Consider the following 19,028-nt stretch of genomic DNA (forward strand, 5'->3'; position numbering starts at 1 on the left):
TTAATAATCCTTTAAAATATTGACATCTATTTATTTTTTTATGTGATAATTCAAAAACAAACCAGGCGAATGCTAAAGATGTGTACTGTTCCCAAAGGAACGCTCTACATACCTTTTAAGATGTATTAACTTTAGAGATGCTTTTCTTCTAATTTCTCAGTGGTGGACTTCATTTTTCAAGTAGCAGATTATTTTTTCTTTTGTCTCGTGAATACCGTAACTGTTCTAGGCTGTTAAATAGTCCTTCTCTTTGTCCAAGTACTGGTTGAATCTTCAAATGTTAAGGATTGTCTTGTATTATCTTATGAGAGGATCAGGGGAATTAGATGCATGGAGTAGGCTGGTTTCCATTTTTTCCCGAACCTGCCAACATTTGCAAGCTTTGAACCAACTTTGTTCTTGGAGTGTCTTTTTTTTTTTTTTTTTTTAGTATGTCTGCAGCTGGGAAATAGAGGTGAAAAATCACATATTGTATACATTTCTAAATAAGTATTTTGCACTGAAATGAGTTGCTGGGCTGAGCAGGAGTTTGTTTTCCTTTGTTTTCTATTGGAATTAATTTCTGAAATGTTTTCTGTTGTCTGCACAGGCTTGCTTTTAAACTTCTAGAAGTGTGTTGGCCTGTCCATTGGACAGGAGTGATTTGATGTTATTAGCAGTATTAAACTCGTTTAAGTAGCAACTTTCTTTCTAGGCAAATCCCTCCATCCTTTATGATTCTGCTTTCTTAGAGTCATTGCTTTTTTAAAAATACAAGATCAAACCCATTTTTGGATTAAATATATCTACCTATAACATTGCTTTTAAATTTTAATTTTCTTCTGAGCTGCAGATAGATGAACGCTAGATGCTGAATTACATTCTAGTCAGACTGTAGCAAACGGTGGTGAACTCCATTGCGGTTACAATGAGCAGCTGAAGTGCATACTGGCTAAAAGGCCATTACCCTCCATTTTATCTGTATTAAATTCAAGTAATGTTTCCAAGTAGTACTCTTCCATTCTGTCTCCGTGGGATGCTGTGAATAAAGGCAAATTAACAAAGCTAAATATTTAAGCAAAATATTAAATATTGTAGCTAATATTAAAACAATTCTAAATACGAACCTGCCAGCAGATAATGCAAGCTGGAACTGTATTTTACATGTTTAAAATCAAATATAGTGGACAAAAAGAGATGTAAGCTGCATATCAGTTTATATAGCTTATATTTAGAACAGTTTTTTTAATATTTAGAAATGTGTTTGTCATTTTTGTGGTGTTTGGATCTTAAGTGGCTTTGCTTTTGGCCTCTGACTGGAACTCGCTATTGCATAGCTAAGGAGCTGGTTGAAGAGAAACTCCTTTGCCAAGTATCTGAGCTTTGGGGTAGAGGGGGAAATTTGAGTAATATTTCCCCTATTTCGCATATATCTCAAATCAGATAAAGTGCAAAGTGTGAGTTTTAAGGTATTTCCTTGTCAGTACGAGGCTATCACTGTTTTTTTTTTTTTTTAATCTCCTTTTTGGTGATTTAATATTAGAAGTGGACCGTATGCCTAGTCATCTCCCTGCGGGAGTCAGGAAGCTCCTCTTGTTTTCAGTAAAGTCGAACAGGCTGCCCGAGGATGAAATCAAATCGTTTCCCTTGTCTACCTCAAATCTGATCACTTGTATGGTGCGTGCTGGGTTGTTGCCTTTTGTTTTGCTGGGTTTGGTTGTTTTGGATCTCAGACTTGTTAGCCTGTGCAGGAGCCTGAGGTTGGGGCGCTGAGGCTTCCCCGCTTGGGGCGGCGGGAGCAAGGGGCCTTTCCAGTTCTCCTGCAGTCAGGAGTTTCCTGTGCAACTACTTGTCTTGTAGGTGTCCGGTTTCACTTTGAGCACAGCCTGCACCGTTTGAATACTTCGAAAATGCTCTGTGATTTAATGCAGTTTTTAGCAATTTTCCTTTATATCAGAGGCAGAAGTTACAAGTGCCTAAGAACAAAGGAACGAGGTATTGCACCCAGAAGTATCCTTTGCTGCTTAAAAGTCCAGGTCTGTTTTTCACATAGCCATTATACATTTCCCTAGAGCTTGAATAATTGCTGCTACTAAACTTAAAAAAAAAAAAAAAAATCTTAAAAATTGCTAAGCTCTAATGAAAATTGATCTAGAAAATAAAGATGAAAATGCCCTCTTTCCATTTAATGATACTTTTTGTATCGGGGATTAAGTAAACTAAGATACTTGTTTAAGGTGGTTTTTTTTCTGTATTTCATTCTGTATGGATGTCTAGGAGAGCAAGGTTATTTGAAGAAAATGAGAGAATTAAAAATAAAGGCTTACTTGTATGTCCAGTGCTTATTGCAACTAAATTTTGTTTCCTTGTAAAAGTGATCCTTCCATCTGAGTTTGAAATTGAGAAATGCATGTATCACTTGGGTAAAGCGCAAACCAGATAATTGTGTTGGCAGGTGAGGAGGGTGGCGAGTGCAATGTAACCTAATAACCTTTTGCAGTTGGAGACCTAAATTCATATGAAACTATTAGATTGAAGAATGCTATGGAAATAAATTATTGTAAGAATAGCAATATAAACAGATATGTGAAGAGTTGATTCAGGAAAGACTTAATACAGGCTAAAAAACAGGAGTTGTAAATCAAGGTTGAGGCATTTTAGTAACAAGTAAGTGCAAAGACTATACATTTTCTTCCAGAAATTTTACTGGAGAGGTAGTAATCTTCTATTAGCCCAACTGGTGGAGCTAAAAAACCCAAATTAATGTTTGAGTTGTTTCACCTTCATTGTCATAAAGATTTTTTTGATTGCATCATTACAGCAATGACAAATAATGATGGCTCTTTATAGGACATCTCTAAAAGGACACTTAAATATTATATTAAAATTGAATGGACCTTTTCAGTGAAAATACTTCAGGGAGAACTATTTTCCAAATTTGTATGTCAAATTTTTATTACTTTCTATCAGTAATCACTCCATTGTGCAGTTAACTATGCCAGTAGAAGTGAGAAATCACTGTGATGTATCAGTGATCAGGGGGAAGTGTTTTTGGAACACTATATAGCAACTAATGATAACAAATAACAACGTACCAAGTAATGTGAATGTGTTTCTTCAGTAACTAATCTGACATTTCAGTGCAAGTGAGAACTGGTGGAATTTTAACAAACTTGGAAACCAGAGTACAAAAAGGCTAGATAGCCATAATGTTATTTGCCACGCTTAATGTATTTTTGATATGCGAATTACATGCTGTATAAGTTTGTCTGTTTAAAAGCTAAATTTTGTAAAAAGAAACCCTAAGGCAGTAATCTTCTTTCAGATTGCTGTGCTTGTGTTTAGGATAAGCTTATGTAAACTGAAGGCATATATGCAGGGGTTTTTTTAGATAAGAATCTACATTCCAGCAACTAGTAATTACACAATAAACAATTAACTGTTCTAATAAATACAATGTTTTTATTGAAAGTCAGATTAATTTTTGAGGTTGCGGTTGCATTAACTATGACCTGGGAGTTTGTATTTAAAAAAAAGAAAAAGTCATCATATACTTCGAGTATTCTTATGATGCTCATAATTACTGGAATTTTGAGATTCTAGTAATTACAAGGTTTTTGAGATACTAAGTCTAGAGGTTATTTTGTATCCCAGTGTTAATTCCAGCATCTGTGTTACAAAGTCTTTGTCTTAAGTTTCTTTTTATCATTCAAAGCGTTCTGCCTCATGTCTACAAACTTGTGTTTTAGACTGTCTTCTAGTCTTTGCATATACTGTACGTTTCCTTTACAAAAAAGGTGTTTATTGCAAGGGACTGAAGAGGGGGAAATGAATCAGTCTTCACCAAACAACCAGAATAAGTAGAAATTTCAAATTAAAAAAAAAACAAACAGCAAACTAAATTTTCAGTTTCCCAAATTTTCAGGTGGTTGATTTAAAGTAAAGTTCATCCACTTTGTCACAGTAGAAGGTCATGAGCAAAATGTAAGAGGAGGGATGATGCAATATTACTTGATGTAATCTGCACCGCTTTTTGCGGGTCTCACCTCATCTGGAAGGATGTTTGCTGCAAAGTGTAGGCCCGCTTGCCTAGAAGACCACTACAATGCCAAACATGCCTCTCAGCCTGAAAATACCTGAAACGGGAAAAGGCAGGTGTTGCGCTGTATGAGCGATATATGTAGTATGACTTCATAGTTTGCCTTTTAAACGTATATGAAAGCAAAGTCAGCATCACATACTTTGTAGGTAAATGCTTTAAGAAAACTTGAAAGTAAACTAAGTAAAACCTATTACACATGGAAAGTTTTCACAAGATCAGCATTTGTGTCGTTGAACGTAACTCTTGCTAACAATGCATGTGCTACCATGATTCAGTTTAGAAACGTATTTTCTCATGTAGCACATTTTTATTTTTAAAAAATCTGAAGAAAACATCATGTGTCCTAAGTTTTATGTTTTTTCTAGCTATGCAAGTTTGTTCCAAAAAACCAAACCACCTTAACTTTAAAATTTGCCTTGTAAAAATATTTGCATTTAAATTGGCTTTATTACATGCATTAATGTTTTATGTGCAGAACACTATTGTAATTCTTTTGGTCTGGAAATACTAAAATTTTTTAATGCTGTAAATAAAAAAATAACCTACAGTGTCATGCAGTCATGCCTGCTGATTGTCCATAGTAATGATGCAAATCATTAGATTTCAGTCAGCGTATAATAGAAATCAGTTGCTGATACATAGTGTTGAACTGCGCAAAGATCTATCCTCTGCAACATAAGCACGTCGATGTGCTGACTCTGAATTGAGGTTTGGCTGTTCTCTAAAAGGTAATTATTGCTGTGAAAGGTAAAGTGCTAGACAGTGACTGCAACTGAGAAAAGCAGTAGCTGAGGTTCTTTTTTTTTTCAAAGGATTTTAGTTCATTCTTTACACTTGTGCCTTAGTCTGGCAAGCTGACTATTGGAGCACCGCGATGCTATTAAGCAGCTGAACTGGAAAATATATCCCCTGTTAGTGCATCTCAGGAATGGAAGTTAATCTAGAAGTCTAAAATGTTGTGTCCCTTATAGACAGGCTCTTGCTAGTTCATAATGTGTGGACGTCACAGCGCTTTTAAAGGCTCATCAGATCTCCGCTGCCTCCTCTTTTCTTAATGAAAACAAAGCAGATCCAGTAGTGTTGCCAATTTTTATATTATTTGGTGACTTCTATAAAAGTTTCCCATGATGTCATGATTCCTGGCATCAAGTGTTCAATTTTTTCCCTCATGCAGAGTGACTGCCCCCTCATCCCAGGGGATGAAAGAGGGTAAGTAAGGGAAGTCTCCCTTACAGCAGTCAGCAGGGAGGGTTGTGGGTTTCGCCGTTTGGGGTTTCTTGGCATCTGTTTACAACTGAATTTTGAACTTAAAGGAATCTCACGTGCACTGGAGTAAGTAGCAGCTACCTATAAACTTAATGTCCAAAAGGCAAGAAGAGAAGAAGATAAATGGTTACTCAGTCATGCCGGCTTTCATTTTTTCCATTTGACAGGTGCTATACAGAGCTGGATCTGTGGAAGCTTGAAAGCTTTGGGATTTTGTTTTGCTTCCCCCTCCTTTTTCTGCCTTTTAAGTTGGAAAACATTAGCACTTTTGACAGGTTCCTAATGTTGCTTGATGTTTAGATTGCATTTCTTTATTTTCTGCATTATTGCTTTTGCATGGGCCCAGACACTGTATATTTTCAGTTTGCTTCCATTAAGCCTGATTAAAACATTGTGTTAATTTAGATGACTCATTTCAAAATGTTAAAAAAAACCTGTGGATCATTAAGTTTTATTTAATACTAGGAGGTTTGAAGACGGATTTGTCACTTGCTAGTGCTCTCACTGTCAATTTTGTTAGAATTGTACCAAAATTAACAAAATCTTTAAAAAACTATTGTTCCCGCAGCTTCCTAGACATTCCAGTCTTTGTATTAAATGTGGTCCTGTAAGTTTTAATGGAATCAGAAATTGAAATGTTAAAGTGGGCATGTACTTGTAGTCAGTCATCTGTTTTGCAGATTTTACATCGGTAAATCATTACAGAAAGTGTCCATCCAGTGTTTCTTACAGTTGAACTAGGAAGACCTCTGTCTTTCTGACCTAGTCCTTTGTAGACTTTTCCATGATCAACTTTGATTTTTTGTAAGAGTTTTTTTCCCCCCTTTGGCTTGTTAGGTTTTGTTGTACTTTTTTAAACTGCTTAACATTTTTAGTGACGTTCTAGCACAACCACATCTGTCAGACCTTGGGCATGTGTTCTCTTTTATTTCTGCAACTTTTTGGCTTGTGGTTGGGATTTCATAGTTGTACTTTGTTTCTATAGCTGTATATTTTTGTTAATAATGTTTAATTTCTTCCTTAGCTTAAGTTATGGAGGAGGACATTCATCACATTCAGAAACAGATCTTCTTCACAGACAGACATACACAGCTTCTCATCAGCTTCCTGGATACTCTGCTACACACCATCCTACTGGTAACTGTCCATATCATGAGATTACAGCTTAAACAGCTAAAGAAAGAAAAAAACCTGTTACGTAATTTAGATTCAAATTGATGAATTTTATAATCAGAGGGAGTTTGTCATGCAGGTGGTGGCAAGTGGTATTAGAAAAGCTGAGTTTGTAGTAGAAAGTTAACAATCAGTTGTTAGCTTTTATCAAAACGTAAGTAGAAAGAAAAATATAAGGGGGGGGTTATGCTCAATAACTTATTGTTGGTTCTTAAAGAAACTGCATTTATTCTTTAAAATACAGCTTTTCAGGATTTGGCCTATGCATAAGGGCCAAACGTTAAGTATACCTCGAAGCCAGCTGCAGAAATCATGCCGATTTTTTTAGACTAAAGCAAATAGCAAAACTAATGCAAGTTTGAACACACTGTTGCTAGTACTTACATGTGCGAACTAAGACATAGTGCTGGGGGGAAAGTTAAAATTTACTTTAAATATAGTAGCAGATTAGGTGATGTTACATCTGCATCAGGATCTGTCTGTGATCCTGATGATATCCTGTCTCCATGTCAGGAGAAGACAGGGCATGACCTCTTCATGCTTGCCTTGCAACCCAGTTTCTAAGGAAAGATATTTGAGCTCGTGCTGGCTGGAATCGGCAGTCTCTTGACCAAGTCCTCCATCAGGACGATGGAGGGTCAGAACTGCAGAGAACATTCAGGGTGCAGACCCTGCAGTCTTGACATAATCTCAGTTATTCAAAACTCTGGATCTCTCCAGTACTTCCCATCGAGCCCCCTGCCATTGGAAGGTGTGAGCAACAGGGAACACACAAAGGTGTTTGTTGAAACAGGAATGCAACCAAAACCCCCTTTCTTGTGCCAGTCCTACAGAGAATTCCAAACTGCTACAAGCTGCCCAAAGGGGAAAAAGGTTGATACAGAGAAGTTGAACCCATTTCAGAAGGAATTCTGAATGTTTAAACAGTTCATGTAAAAACTGGAACAGTGAATCTTCAGATGAAGGGAGAATTTTATTGCTTGACCTGAATATTGTTTTTAAGCATCATATTTGACATACATTTAATAATAGATTTCAAAATGTATACTCAAGTTCCAGTTTACAGTTGCAACGCTGTAGAACAGTTAAACACTGAAAATATCAATGTACTTTAATAATACTGCTTATGTTTCATAGGTTATTTTTAGTGAATTATGAATGTATGTTCTTGTTATTTGATTGAGCTTCTTATAACTTCATCTGAATTGTCTGTTTGTTTTGTTTCATTTCCCTCCACTCTCATCTAGGTCTTTCAGGAATATTTGATACCAGTATGCACAGTGCTGGAAGTAACACTAAGGAAACTTCTTCAGTTATGAATTTTCTCTCTGCTATTGAGTCTCGTACTGCTCAGGCAGTCTCTTCAGGATCTACCCTTTTACCACAGTTCAGGGCTCCTTCCTGGCAGACAGGTGAAAAATTTCTCTTGAATTAAAATTTTGTCATGATTATATTGAATGTTTGGGAGAATTTGAAACAAAAATATCCTGAGTAGCTGAAAAGGCTACATGTCTTCTACCTCTTTTCCATCTTGGTATTTAAAAATCTGAAATTCAATGAAATTATATTAGCAGAAGAATTATATTAGAAGAAGAGTTATATGAGCAGAAGTTCTAATTGTTTAGAAGGAATTTAGATGTATAGGATACTATTTTGTCTAATGAGTCAAATTTATTCTCCAGCTTTGTTTGGAATTAATCTCACCAACACCATAAGCATATTCAGGTACCTGCACACCCTAGCAGATCTTTCATTCTCAAACTCTGTTCCCTGTCATAATTCTTCTTCTGTGATATTACTACTAAAAATCTGTGGATAACTTCAGCCCCTTTGTACACAGAAGTAATGAGCAAGGGGTTCTCAAAAAGAGGGTCTGAGGTGCATGTTGCATAGAAATAAGTGATCTAATTTACAAATAAACAAACATGCTGTCTTTTTTGGCAGACAGACTGCCTCCTGTAAAACTCCCCCATCTGTCAAGCCTTCTGTGCAGAGCAGGAAACTTTGCATATTTTGAGCTTGCTATAGACAGCCATGCCAAGATAAGTGTTGCGACTGCATCTGTGGGTAGCTTCAAGTTATGCTTAATCTTATGTACTGATTATGCAGCTGCGCAGTGAATCACATCTATTCACTGATCTGACAGAAAACGTTTGGGTGGCTTTTTTTCCTTTGGTGGGGTGGTTTTCCACTGTATCAGCAAGCTGATCTGTGTCTCAGTGCAGCTGTATGATCGCTGGTTCTGATTTAGGGGAGGAGGCATAAGGTAGAAAGAGGGAAGAGTTGAACAATCCTTTTGTTGATGGTTCGCACTTGGTGTGATAAGTGTAATGTGCAGCTGCATTCTGTGAAGAGCTACTCAAAAAGTTGAGAAGAGAAAATGTGGCTTTTTATTCACCATGGACAAAAAAGCAGATATGTGGGAGCACAGATGAAGATACACACTGTTAGTCTTTCAAAAAATCTTAATATAAATCAGTGGTGTTTAGAGTTGTGATGACCCATCCTCACATCACATTGTCAGCTGGGAAGAAATCTTTTTTTCTCTTCGTCCTAGCATTTTCTCCATTGCAGCCTGCCTAACAGTGAATTGTGAAGAATGGGGAGACATGCTGTGGGTCGGGTTTGATGTTGATACCAGTGATTGAGAGACTTCTCAGTACTCATTACTAAGAACTCATCAGTAAGCCCATTTTCAATATTACCAGTTCTCTGAGCTTTCTGTTGTCCTTTTATATTTTTGCTGCTTTTCTGTATCCCTCAATCCTCCCAAGTGTCTTGTGAGAGCTTTGTCTTCTACAAACTTTTTCGATGAGGGAAAACAAGTGCTGTTTGCTCTTCAAGGTGACCTTTCTTTAGAAGGGTTTTTTACTTTGGGTTTTTCTCCAAACACTGCAACTGCTGATTTTGGGGGGAAAAGAGGAAGAGTGTGTTTGTTATATTGTCCTTCCAAGTCTTCCTTTGATATGTGGGATGTGTTATCAGTGTTCTGATTTCTTAGGGTAGCGGGGGGTGTCTGTGCACACAACTTACTACCTTTGCCATACCTCTTCTCTGCTCCTCTAGAAAAGTAAAATATAAAACCCAGCAGTTCTACCATAATAGTGCTTCTGTGACTGGCTCTTGTCTGGTTTAAGAAATTACCTGCATAGTAGGAAGGGCTTTAATTTATGGAAGAGAAGGGGAAAAATACAGGTGGGATGAGAAATGAACATCTGCAGTTAAAATAGGTATAAATTCTTCCCCTTCTTTGATGCTTCTGGATGCCCCTACCTTTGTGTTAGTGGTAGGGATCAGTAAAAGAGGACCCAGTTGTACATGATGTTGCAGTTTTTTAGAATAGGGGGGAAAAAAAAAGCATTAAAACACTGCTTATGCTTTCTTACTCAGAAAGACCTTATTGTTGACTCATGAAAAATATCTTGGCATTCGTTCAGTGTCACGTCTCTTTATATCAGTTTGTCTTGAACTGAAAAGGAGAAACAAAGACTTTCTTTCGCAGCTTCATCTGAAACTTCCAAAGCAATTGTGTGATTAAGTTGCAATCAGTTTAAGAGGACTTAATATATTTTAAAATGAAAATTGATTCTTTTTTTTTACTGGTGTTTGTCTCAAAACAAGCTTTACTTACTGAGAGTTTTTTTATCTATTCTTAAATGATCTGAAGCTAAAAGCTGTTTTAAGTATCCAAGAAGAACTGAGAAAGGTCAAATTATACCAGTGGTTTTAATTTTTTCTGATTTGCATACCCTTGTAAATTTCCCAGTGGAAATTGATTCCTTTACAGATTCCTTTGCAAGAAGTTTAAGCCTCTCTGAGAATAAACTTGCCTTCTTCACTTTTATTCATAGACTTTGGAAATAGTAAACAAACTTCACCAGTACCTACAAGTTACAGGGTGAAAAGCACTGAACGATATGGATCACTGCTGTAAGCCCCAAAGCTTGCAAGGGAATTTCACACTCCTATTTCAGTTGGAGTAGTATATTCTGTTGAGAAATCCTGTTTAAACCAGGATGTCATACCAGTGTCCGGATGCAAATAAGTAATATTATACCTTTCAGTTGGATAGTTGCTATTGCATTGTACAGATAGTTGCTGTCTGTGGATATTTTGGACTCTCACTTTAGAAAGCATACAAATCATATTTATTCTTTGTATTGAAAGTCAAAGCCCTCCTTTAAGAAACATATATTGCAAAGTGTGTAGGGCGTTAGCTATTTCACTGTAAGCTCTGAAGTGTTTCACATAAAGTGAGTTATAAAAGTATTGGTGAGGGTAGATGCAGGAGATGGAATTGCCCCTTTAACTGTATATGTATTACACTTGGTATGGTGTAACTTTGCCTTTTTACTATATATTAAAGGCGTCCAGGGCTTTTGATCAGTTGTCCTCTACTATGAACTTCTTTTAAAACTGAAATAAAAACTAATAAAGAGCCTTCGGTTTCAAAGCAGAATTAATCTTGTACATTTTTTAATCCACAATTTGCATCTTAAGGATATGAGTTTTTTCCCTTGGCAATTCACTGTGGGTGTAGAATTTGGAATTCTTAAAAAAACCCTGCACTTCAGGTTGAAAATTACCCACAATAAGTGCCTCCCTTTATATGTTTTTGTTGAAAAGGGTGGTGATTCTAAAGAAGGTTGTATTTGTAAATGCTGTAAGATCTTACAATTGAATGAGTTATAGAAATGCAGAATGTTGTAACTTGTAAAGCTCCCTTATGCTCTTTTTCCCTTCCTGTTTTGTTTTTGTTTTTTCCAGGTATGCATTCCTCAACAGCCACAGAACTATTTGTTACTGGAGCTTTGCCAACCTCTGGAACATTTCCACCAACATCTGCTTTATCAGCATATCAGCATCCCAACACTTTCAGCAGTAGAAACTTTGCTACTACCCCTTCTCTTACTCTTCAAGATACTACTTTCAGTGCTACGTCAAATGGTCTCTTGACTACCCATGATCCTTTATTACAGATTAAAACATCGCAAGGCACTGTTCCAACTGCTTTGACATTTGAGCGCCTAGGCAGTTCTGTTTTAAGTACCAGTATTCCACCTCAGTCATCAACATATCGTTCTGCTCAAGAATCTGCACCCCATCTTTTGCAACCTCAATTTAGTTTGTTGCCTTCAACCCTTGGAGGAGCTCAGCAGGTTTCTCAGGCATATAGCACATCCGTCTTTACTGGTTCCACTGCTTCTATCGATAGAGCACTTCAGCGAGAATGTAGTGTTATTAAACACCATCAGCGGCCTTCAAGTACTCAGTCTGTTCAGGCTCAATTGACTGTTTCACAGCATTCCTTACACAGCTATTTAACAAGTACAAGTGGAGTTAATTTTCAGGATACATCTAGGCACTCAGCATTATCCTGCAGTCCAGTTGGAGATGTTACTCAGGTGAGCAATGGAGGACCACAGCAGAAAACTTCTCAAGTCACAGTGGAACTTGCTCAGTCGTACACATCTGCGATTCCATCACCTGGTTTTCCATCTCCTTCCACAGCAAAAGTGAAAAACTGTTCCACGAAGCAGCCTCCAAGGTCAACGAAAACCCCCAAACCTCAAAGTGTAGCTCCCACTGTGCAGACACAAAGCTATGCCAAAACTGCACAAAACCAGAGTTCTGTCATTACAGGCCAAGCACAGATCTATTCTACAGCACAGCTCCCAAGCCTCTTGTCGGTCAGCCAGTCCCAAAACTATGTTTCATCCCAGGCTCAGAATGTGCCACCTGTCAGTCACTCACAGGATTTCTCATCCAGCAAGGTTGAGAAGCTGCCCTCACTGTATAAAACATTGACTTTTTCTGGGCAATCGCAAACTATTACTTCTGATAGTCAAACTCTAAGTTACTCCTCAGAGGAACAGGTATTGACTTCAGTTCCAAATGAGAACTACTCTGGGCAAACGAGGGAACTTTCTTCAGTCAGTCAATCTCAGAGCTACTCTTCTAGTCACTCTCAGGGTTTATCTCCAGTTAGCCAACCCCAAGTTAGTTTTTCATCTCAATCACAAGTTTTATCAGCTGTTAGTCCTTCAGAAAGCTATTCTTCAGGGCAGTCTTTAACATTAACATCGCCTTCTCTTTCCTTTAATGCCTCTCCTCGGATACAAACTCTTCCAGCCTCGAGTCCAAATCAGAGCTATATTTCTTTACATTCTTCTCAGAACTCTCAATCACAAGAATCTTCCTCTCCACAGTCTCAAAAGTTTTTGCCATCTGTCCAGTCTCCTCCTTTTGCATCCCCAGCTCATTCACAGACACTGCAGAACAACAGGCCTTCTTCGGAAACAAAGTCATATGTTAAAAGGAAGTCTGACTCTAATTTGTATGCCTCATCAAAACAAGAGGAGGAATTATCAATGCAGGATATGCAGGCATTGCAACAGCAAGCTTCTCTTGAATCTTCCACTCAAAGGCTAACTGATGAGGAAATCAATGCTCAGGATGCATCCTATAGGGTCTCAAAAGCAGATGACAGATACTCTCAAAGTGTAATCAGAAGTAACTCTCGTCTTGAAGATCAAGTTGTTGCACTTACTCTTCAAGGAACAAAAAAAGATGAAAGAACGGTCAATTCTGTAGAACAGCTTTCCCAACATATTGGCCATATCACTAGCCTAAGCCATGATATAAAAAAGACATCTAATTTAATGCAAACAACACAAGTAACTGTGAGTGCTAAAGAACTAAACCAGCAACATTCTCTTATGCATAAGGTACATGAAAGTAAAGCTCAAGAACAGCAAGGCCAAGTCATTAGTACACCATCGCAGGTTCAACCTCATGCTTTAAGACATGGTCATCAGCTGTGTTTGCCCAGTGCACAGGTACTTCTGGAGTCAGCCTGTGACTTGCAGATTCTTCATCAGTCAATACTGCAGTCAGGTTTAGGACAAGCAAAGGCATCACCGCAAGTGCAAAGAATACAGAGTCCTCAACAAGTGACACATCCATTCCTTCAGATGGATGGTCATATTATTCAAAGTAATGGGGGTCATTCTCAGCAACAGCTTCATACTCAGAATTCAGAAGTAATGAAAATGGACATTTCTGAGCCATCAAAACCACTACAGCAACATTTGACAACAAAAGATCATTTTACTCAGACAAATCAACATGATTCAAAAAATCAGTTTGTTTCTCTAAGTTCAATATGTTTCCCAGAATCTATACTTCTCAGTGATGAGAGGAATATATTATCCAATGTAGATGACATCTTAGCAGCAACAGCAGCAGCCTGTGGAGTGACACCATCTGACTTTGCCAAATCAGCTTCTAATGAAGAGGAAATCCAGTCTGTTGAAAATAGGGAGGAGTCTAAAGCACAGTTCCGATCAATGGATGTAAGACATGTGTCTTCTGGTTTCAGTGCCACACCTACTGTAGTTGGAAAGCCAGCAACCATAAGTAATATTTCTCTGAATGGAGGCCAAATTACTATAAATCTTACACCAGTGTCAACAATACAGACAAAAACTGTGAACCTTGATCAACAACACATTGACACTTCTGATCAAAATGTACCAACGAGAATGACCTCTCCCACCCTTGGCCCTGGTCAAGAGGAGCAAGAGCAAGGGTCTGTTCCAGTTAAGAAACAATCTAGCATCAGTCACGAATCTGAAGAAGATAATGATGCTTCTGCTGATGGTACACTGAATGCAAGAGAGACAGAATTTGTTTCAAGTGGTAAGAGTCTAAGTGAAGAAAGTGCTGCTTCAGAGAATGATTTTAATATGGGTGGTGATGATGGTACAGTAGCAGGTAACCAGTCAAAGGGTCCATTGCAGCCACTATCTGTGCCCCAAAGTGCAGATGGAACCATTAGTAGAACTGAAGAAGAATGCCAAGATTTAACTCAAGGGAACCTTCAGAAGAAAAAAAGCAAAGGAAAAAGCCAAAACAAGAATGCTGCAGAAGATGACAGTGCGATTCAGAAACAGGTAAAAAGAAGTGGACAGTGTAAACGTCAAAATTCAAGAGGAACTGACTCATGTTTGACATACTCTTCTCCTGTTTCTGAAAGTTGTTATGATACTTACCAGCATCAGGAAAGAATGAGGCAAAAAATTAAAGAAGTTGAAGAAAAACAGCCTGAAGTCAAAACAGGATTTATCGCATCTTTTTTAGACTTTCTAAAGTCTGGGCCTAGGCAGCAGTTTTCAGCTCCAGCTGTACGAATGCCAAACAGGACTAGGCGACCGGTTACCCAAATAGTTCGTGCCCCTTGCCTACAGTCCTCTGCAAAGCCTCAGCCAGCAGCAGCAGCACCTGTAGCTGCTGAGGTTAGTGGAGAAAGTCCAACCAAAAAAGTTGATGAAGAACTTAAGAAAAATTTAGAAACGTTGCCTTCATTTTCTTCTGATGAAGATGATTCTGTGGGGGGTAACCACGATCTTCAGAAGAGCATCTCTACTGCATTGTCAGCCCTGGATGATACATCTGACAGAAAGAACAAATCAGGTAAAACAGTTACTACAAGTGCATATGTTGAAGGAGATTCTGTAGCTGATGGGAAAAAATAAAGAATAATTTTAGCTATCTTCAGTTCAGGTAAAGGTCTTGGTTGGTTTTGGTTTTAATCACAGCCATGATTAAGAGTTCTGTTCAAAAGGTGTGTTGACTGTGAACTACACTAGTGTTTTCCACAATTAGAAAATATGTAGATAAACTTTTTCATGCTACTTAAGTAGGACTCTTCTAATGCCAAAAAGTTATTTTAGCCCAGAATTGGAATAATGTGTCTGTTCTCTTCTTTGGCTTAGAATGCTAAATATGTTTTTCATCTGGAAACCTCAACAAACCATCATGTCAGAGATTTTAAATCTATTTTAAAAAAATTCTAGCAAGACAACATATTAATAATTGCCATCAGCAGAGGTTAAGTTCTTCCTAAGTAGAGTTAAACTTGCACTTTCTGTGATGATAGGAGTTGCACAGAATATGTTGATGAAAACAGGTTTTGTACTTGTAAACTCTGGTTTGGCTAGTCTTGTCCAAGATGGGAGTCATTTGACTGATTTCAGCCATATTAATCAGGAGTGTTGTAGCTTCATGTTGCTACATTGCTAACAAAAAAACAAAATCTGGGGAGGGTGGTGTTGGGCAGGGAGGGGCAGGCAGCAACCACTGATCACAGTAGTAGGTAGTTTTCCACACGCTTCTCAGTTTCACTTGTATTGCATCTATGCTGTATGTTACATTGTCAGTATTCATAGCTTTTAACTGAAGCTGCTTTGTTTTGAGGTATTTTCAACATACAGCGTGTTTTTGCCTAGACAGACCTTTTCAGTGAAGTTTGTTTTCTCTGGTAAGGAATTAAAAACTATCCAGCCAATCACATAACTGTACTAATTCAAGAGAAATACCATTACCTTCCAAAATAATCACAGGGACAAAATGAAACATTTCTTAAACTCTTCTTAGGACCCACAACTCATAGCCTGGTTCTTAACAAAATAGATTGAAGTAATTTTTTCTCTTTTTAGATTAAAGGAGAGAGGGAGATTTTTCTTCTCTAGGGGTGACATGATTTACTGAAAAATACATAGCACAATTGAACTTAAATTGTAATAAACAGACCTAAAATACTGGAAAAAGATTGCAGAAGACATGCTATACTAAGCGATACTTCATCTTAATTACTGTTCTGTTTTCTTCTGTGGATATTTCTATTGTTATGTTATGTTCATGCATTTTGGAAAGTCTGTTACAGAAGATGAAGTTCCTCATGTGTCTTCCAGTTGAATACGTATTTTAAACAAGAAAGCAGTGACTTTGTTTTCCTAGAAAGCCAAAATGTGACAGTGCCATGGTGTGAGCCTCTTCCTGAAGCTTGTTAATTTTAATAAGCCATGTTCTATGTACAACTTCCTAAGGAAAGATTTCAAAGGTTTTTTGTTGGGTGGGCATTTCTATTAGTGTTTTATTTGCAGTGATTTCTTCTACAATGTTACTGTATCTTTATATTTATTATTCATAAGGATGTAAAATTTAGACCACCAATTTCTTGAATTCACCTTCCTGTTTTGTTGTATACAAGACTATACATTATACAAGATACTGAGTAATGACTTCTTTCTTACTTACTGGTGTTTTGCAGATTTTCTAGTAATTCCTCCTTCTGTCTGTTTTTGCACATAAGTATGGAAAGACAAATATTAAAACATAGTCTTTCGTTGGTAGTATTAAGTAGCATATGTACGTTTATCTGCTGTTCTGAAGAATGTGTAAATATACTTGGGGAACTAATAATGTTTCTAATTAAAGCTGTCATAGCTTTCACTGAACAAAGAAATGCAACATATTTGCAGTAATGTGATATGATATATCCAGAAGAACGTATTTTGTGGCTTAGCAATCTTACTGAATTGATTTAATGAATCTTCACGTATCTGGTATATAGCTTTTATATTGACACATTAGTTTGATATTTAAATCATTTGTTTTGAATGACATCTATTAAAATATGTCACGCTATCTTTTTTATATTTTTTCATGTGAAAAAGTCAACAGTTAACAGTGATTGTAACAAAACTGTAAAATGCTTATCTTCTCAAGTTTGAAGCCAGTTTCCTAAGTGATATTAGTAATTATGGTATAGCTAATATAACTTGATTTCTTTTAGATCAGCAAGTCAGTGTTAAAACTAGTATGTATAAAAGCATATAAAGTAATATCTAAAAAGGATTCTAATTTTTTCACGTTGAAAAGTGGGAGTTTCCTTTGGCTCTGGGGCATAGAGAAGAAGAATGTTCTTTCCCTTCTTTGTTTTGTATCATCAGTTCTTATTGCTCACCTCTGTTAATATTAAAAATTATTAGGATATTGTCAAAGTTTTAGTCTGGGACTTCCAGCTACATTATCGCAAGATATAAATGATAAATGTCCAAAAGTCATACAGCAAATGTTTTCATATTTCATGTGTATTTCTTTTTCCTTAATCCAATTTAAAAAGACATTACTCATCAGCAGATTGGAAACCAGATTCAATGTTGTAACTTTGACTGTTGCATTTGCTTATTCACACAAACTACAACATTATTTCCTGTTGATCATGTCTGTAACTGTCAAATTGTTTTCTAAAGCTTTCATCTTTGTTATTTCTAGATGCTGATAGATGCAGCAGTTTAATACAAACAGAGGTATACTAACTACAATATTTTGGTTTTGTTTAAGGTTTAGTTGTGGCCAAGATAATGCTTCTATTTTAACTCTTAGAACAGGTATTTTTCCTAGAATAGTTGTTTTTAATATGTATTGTAACAGAAAAGAAGAAAAATAAATCTAGTTCCCATTTTACATTGCTAATCCTTCATAATTTGTTTAACTAAAATTTGGGTTTTTTTCTTCAGAAGCTGAAAAAGTGGCAGTTGTTACTGCTGCAGCCACCACCACTACTGCTGTAATAAAGCAGGAATCTCCACAGACAACTGCTCCTGTAGTCATTGTGCAGGAGAAAGTGAATCCAGCTGACCCCTTAAAAGTAGCTCAACAGGATGCTGTGACTTCAGACCAATTGGCAAAAATACAGGCAACTGTTGCAATAGAAGGATGTACTGATGAGGAGAATACGGACAGTGGAGGAGAGGGCATGTACAGAGAACGTGATGAATTTGTAGTGAAGATTGAAGATATAGAGACACTAAAGGTAATCCGAATACTTGCGGGGGGGGGGGGGGAGGGAGGGGAATCACAAAAAATCCTCCATGTGAATTTAGCCTCAACAAACTACCAAAAGGGGACAGGCTGCAGATTAGTTTTGTGTTTCTATTCTAATGTTTCCTGGCTGCTGCCAAAATGCCTTAAAGGTGTCTTTCTAGTGCAGGTTACAAATATGTTTTGTATGTACATGACCCATTTTATACTACATACATAATAAAGTATATCTGTGTGCTGGTAACCTCTGTTAGAACTTGGAATTACCTTTTATTAATATTAAAAAGCATAAATTTTTCACAGGCTGTTGACTACTTTTTTTTTTTTAAGATAGTAGTAGGCTTTCAAGTGTGAGGTGGTGAAGAAATGACTTTTGGACCTTTGCAAAAGATCTTGGGGTTGTCTCTTTTTCTTTTTTGGAAGAGGTTCTGTTTGCTATTCCAACAAGAAATGGCTTCCATAAGCAACCAGTACAGCTCTTTACATGGGTTTATGGGAATGTTCCTTGTTGCCTCTGATTTCTTGTTTTGTTTTGGTTTTGTTGCTTCTCTATTTTAAATTCTTCTGCATGTTTACCTTTCCTTTTGTTGCTATCATAGCCAGCAATATTCTTGCCATTATTTTCTAATACTTTTGATTACTTGTCTGTGTGTTCATCCTCTTGAGCTTAAGTGTTAAATGAATTCATGTAGCTTTGTCACATAAGACAAGTGTTATCAGTTTTAAAATATTCCCTCATCACTTACAGAACTGATTAAGTTTTGTTATGAGATGTTTTGAATTTTAAGCTTTGTGGTGTTTATTTCTTTAGTTATTTAAACAGTCATGAAAAAGGAAC

The 19,028-nt window shown here is 37.0% G+C and overlaps 1 protein-coding gene across 2 annotated transcripts in view; it reads left to right on the forward strand.

The window, feature by feature from the left end:
• QSER1 (glutamine and serine rich 1) overlaps nucleotides 1-19,028 on the forward strand; it is a 48,910-nt gene that overhangs the window by 12,501 nt on the left and 17,381 nt on the right. The window contains exons 2-5 of one of the 2 annotated variants that reach the window (XM_076343890.1): nucleotides 6,372-6,484; nucleotides 7,768-7,932; nucleotides 11,288-14,995; nucleotides 17,887-18,182. In XM_076343890.1, the coding sequence (XP_076200005.1) occupies nucleotides 6,372-6,484; nucleotides 7,768-7,932; nucleotides 11,288-14,995; nucleotides 17,887-18,182 (4,282 nt within the window). Of the gene's footprint in view, nucleotides 1-6,371; nucleotides 6,485-7,767; nucleotides 7,933-9,119; nucleotides 9,204-11,287; nucleotides 14,996-17,886; nucleotides 18,183-19,028 lie in introns of those variants that run through there. The other variant, XM_076343891.1, reaches the window with a different exon arrangement.

This window comes from Aptenodytes patagonicus, chromosome 7 (assembly GCF_965638725.1).
Source record: "Aptenodytes patagonicus chromosome 7, bAptPat1.pri.cur, whole genome shotgun sequence".
Taxonomy (NCBI): domain Eukaryota; kingdom Metazoa; phylum Chordata; class Aves; order Sphenisciformes; family Spheniscidae; genus Aptenodytes; species Aptenodytes patagonicus.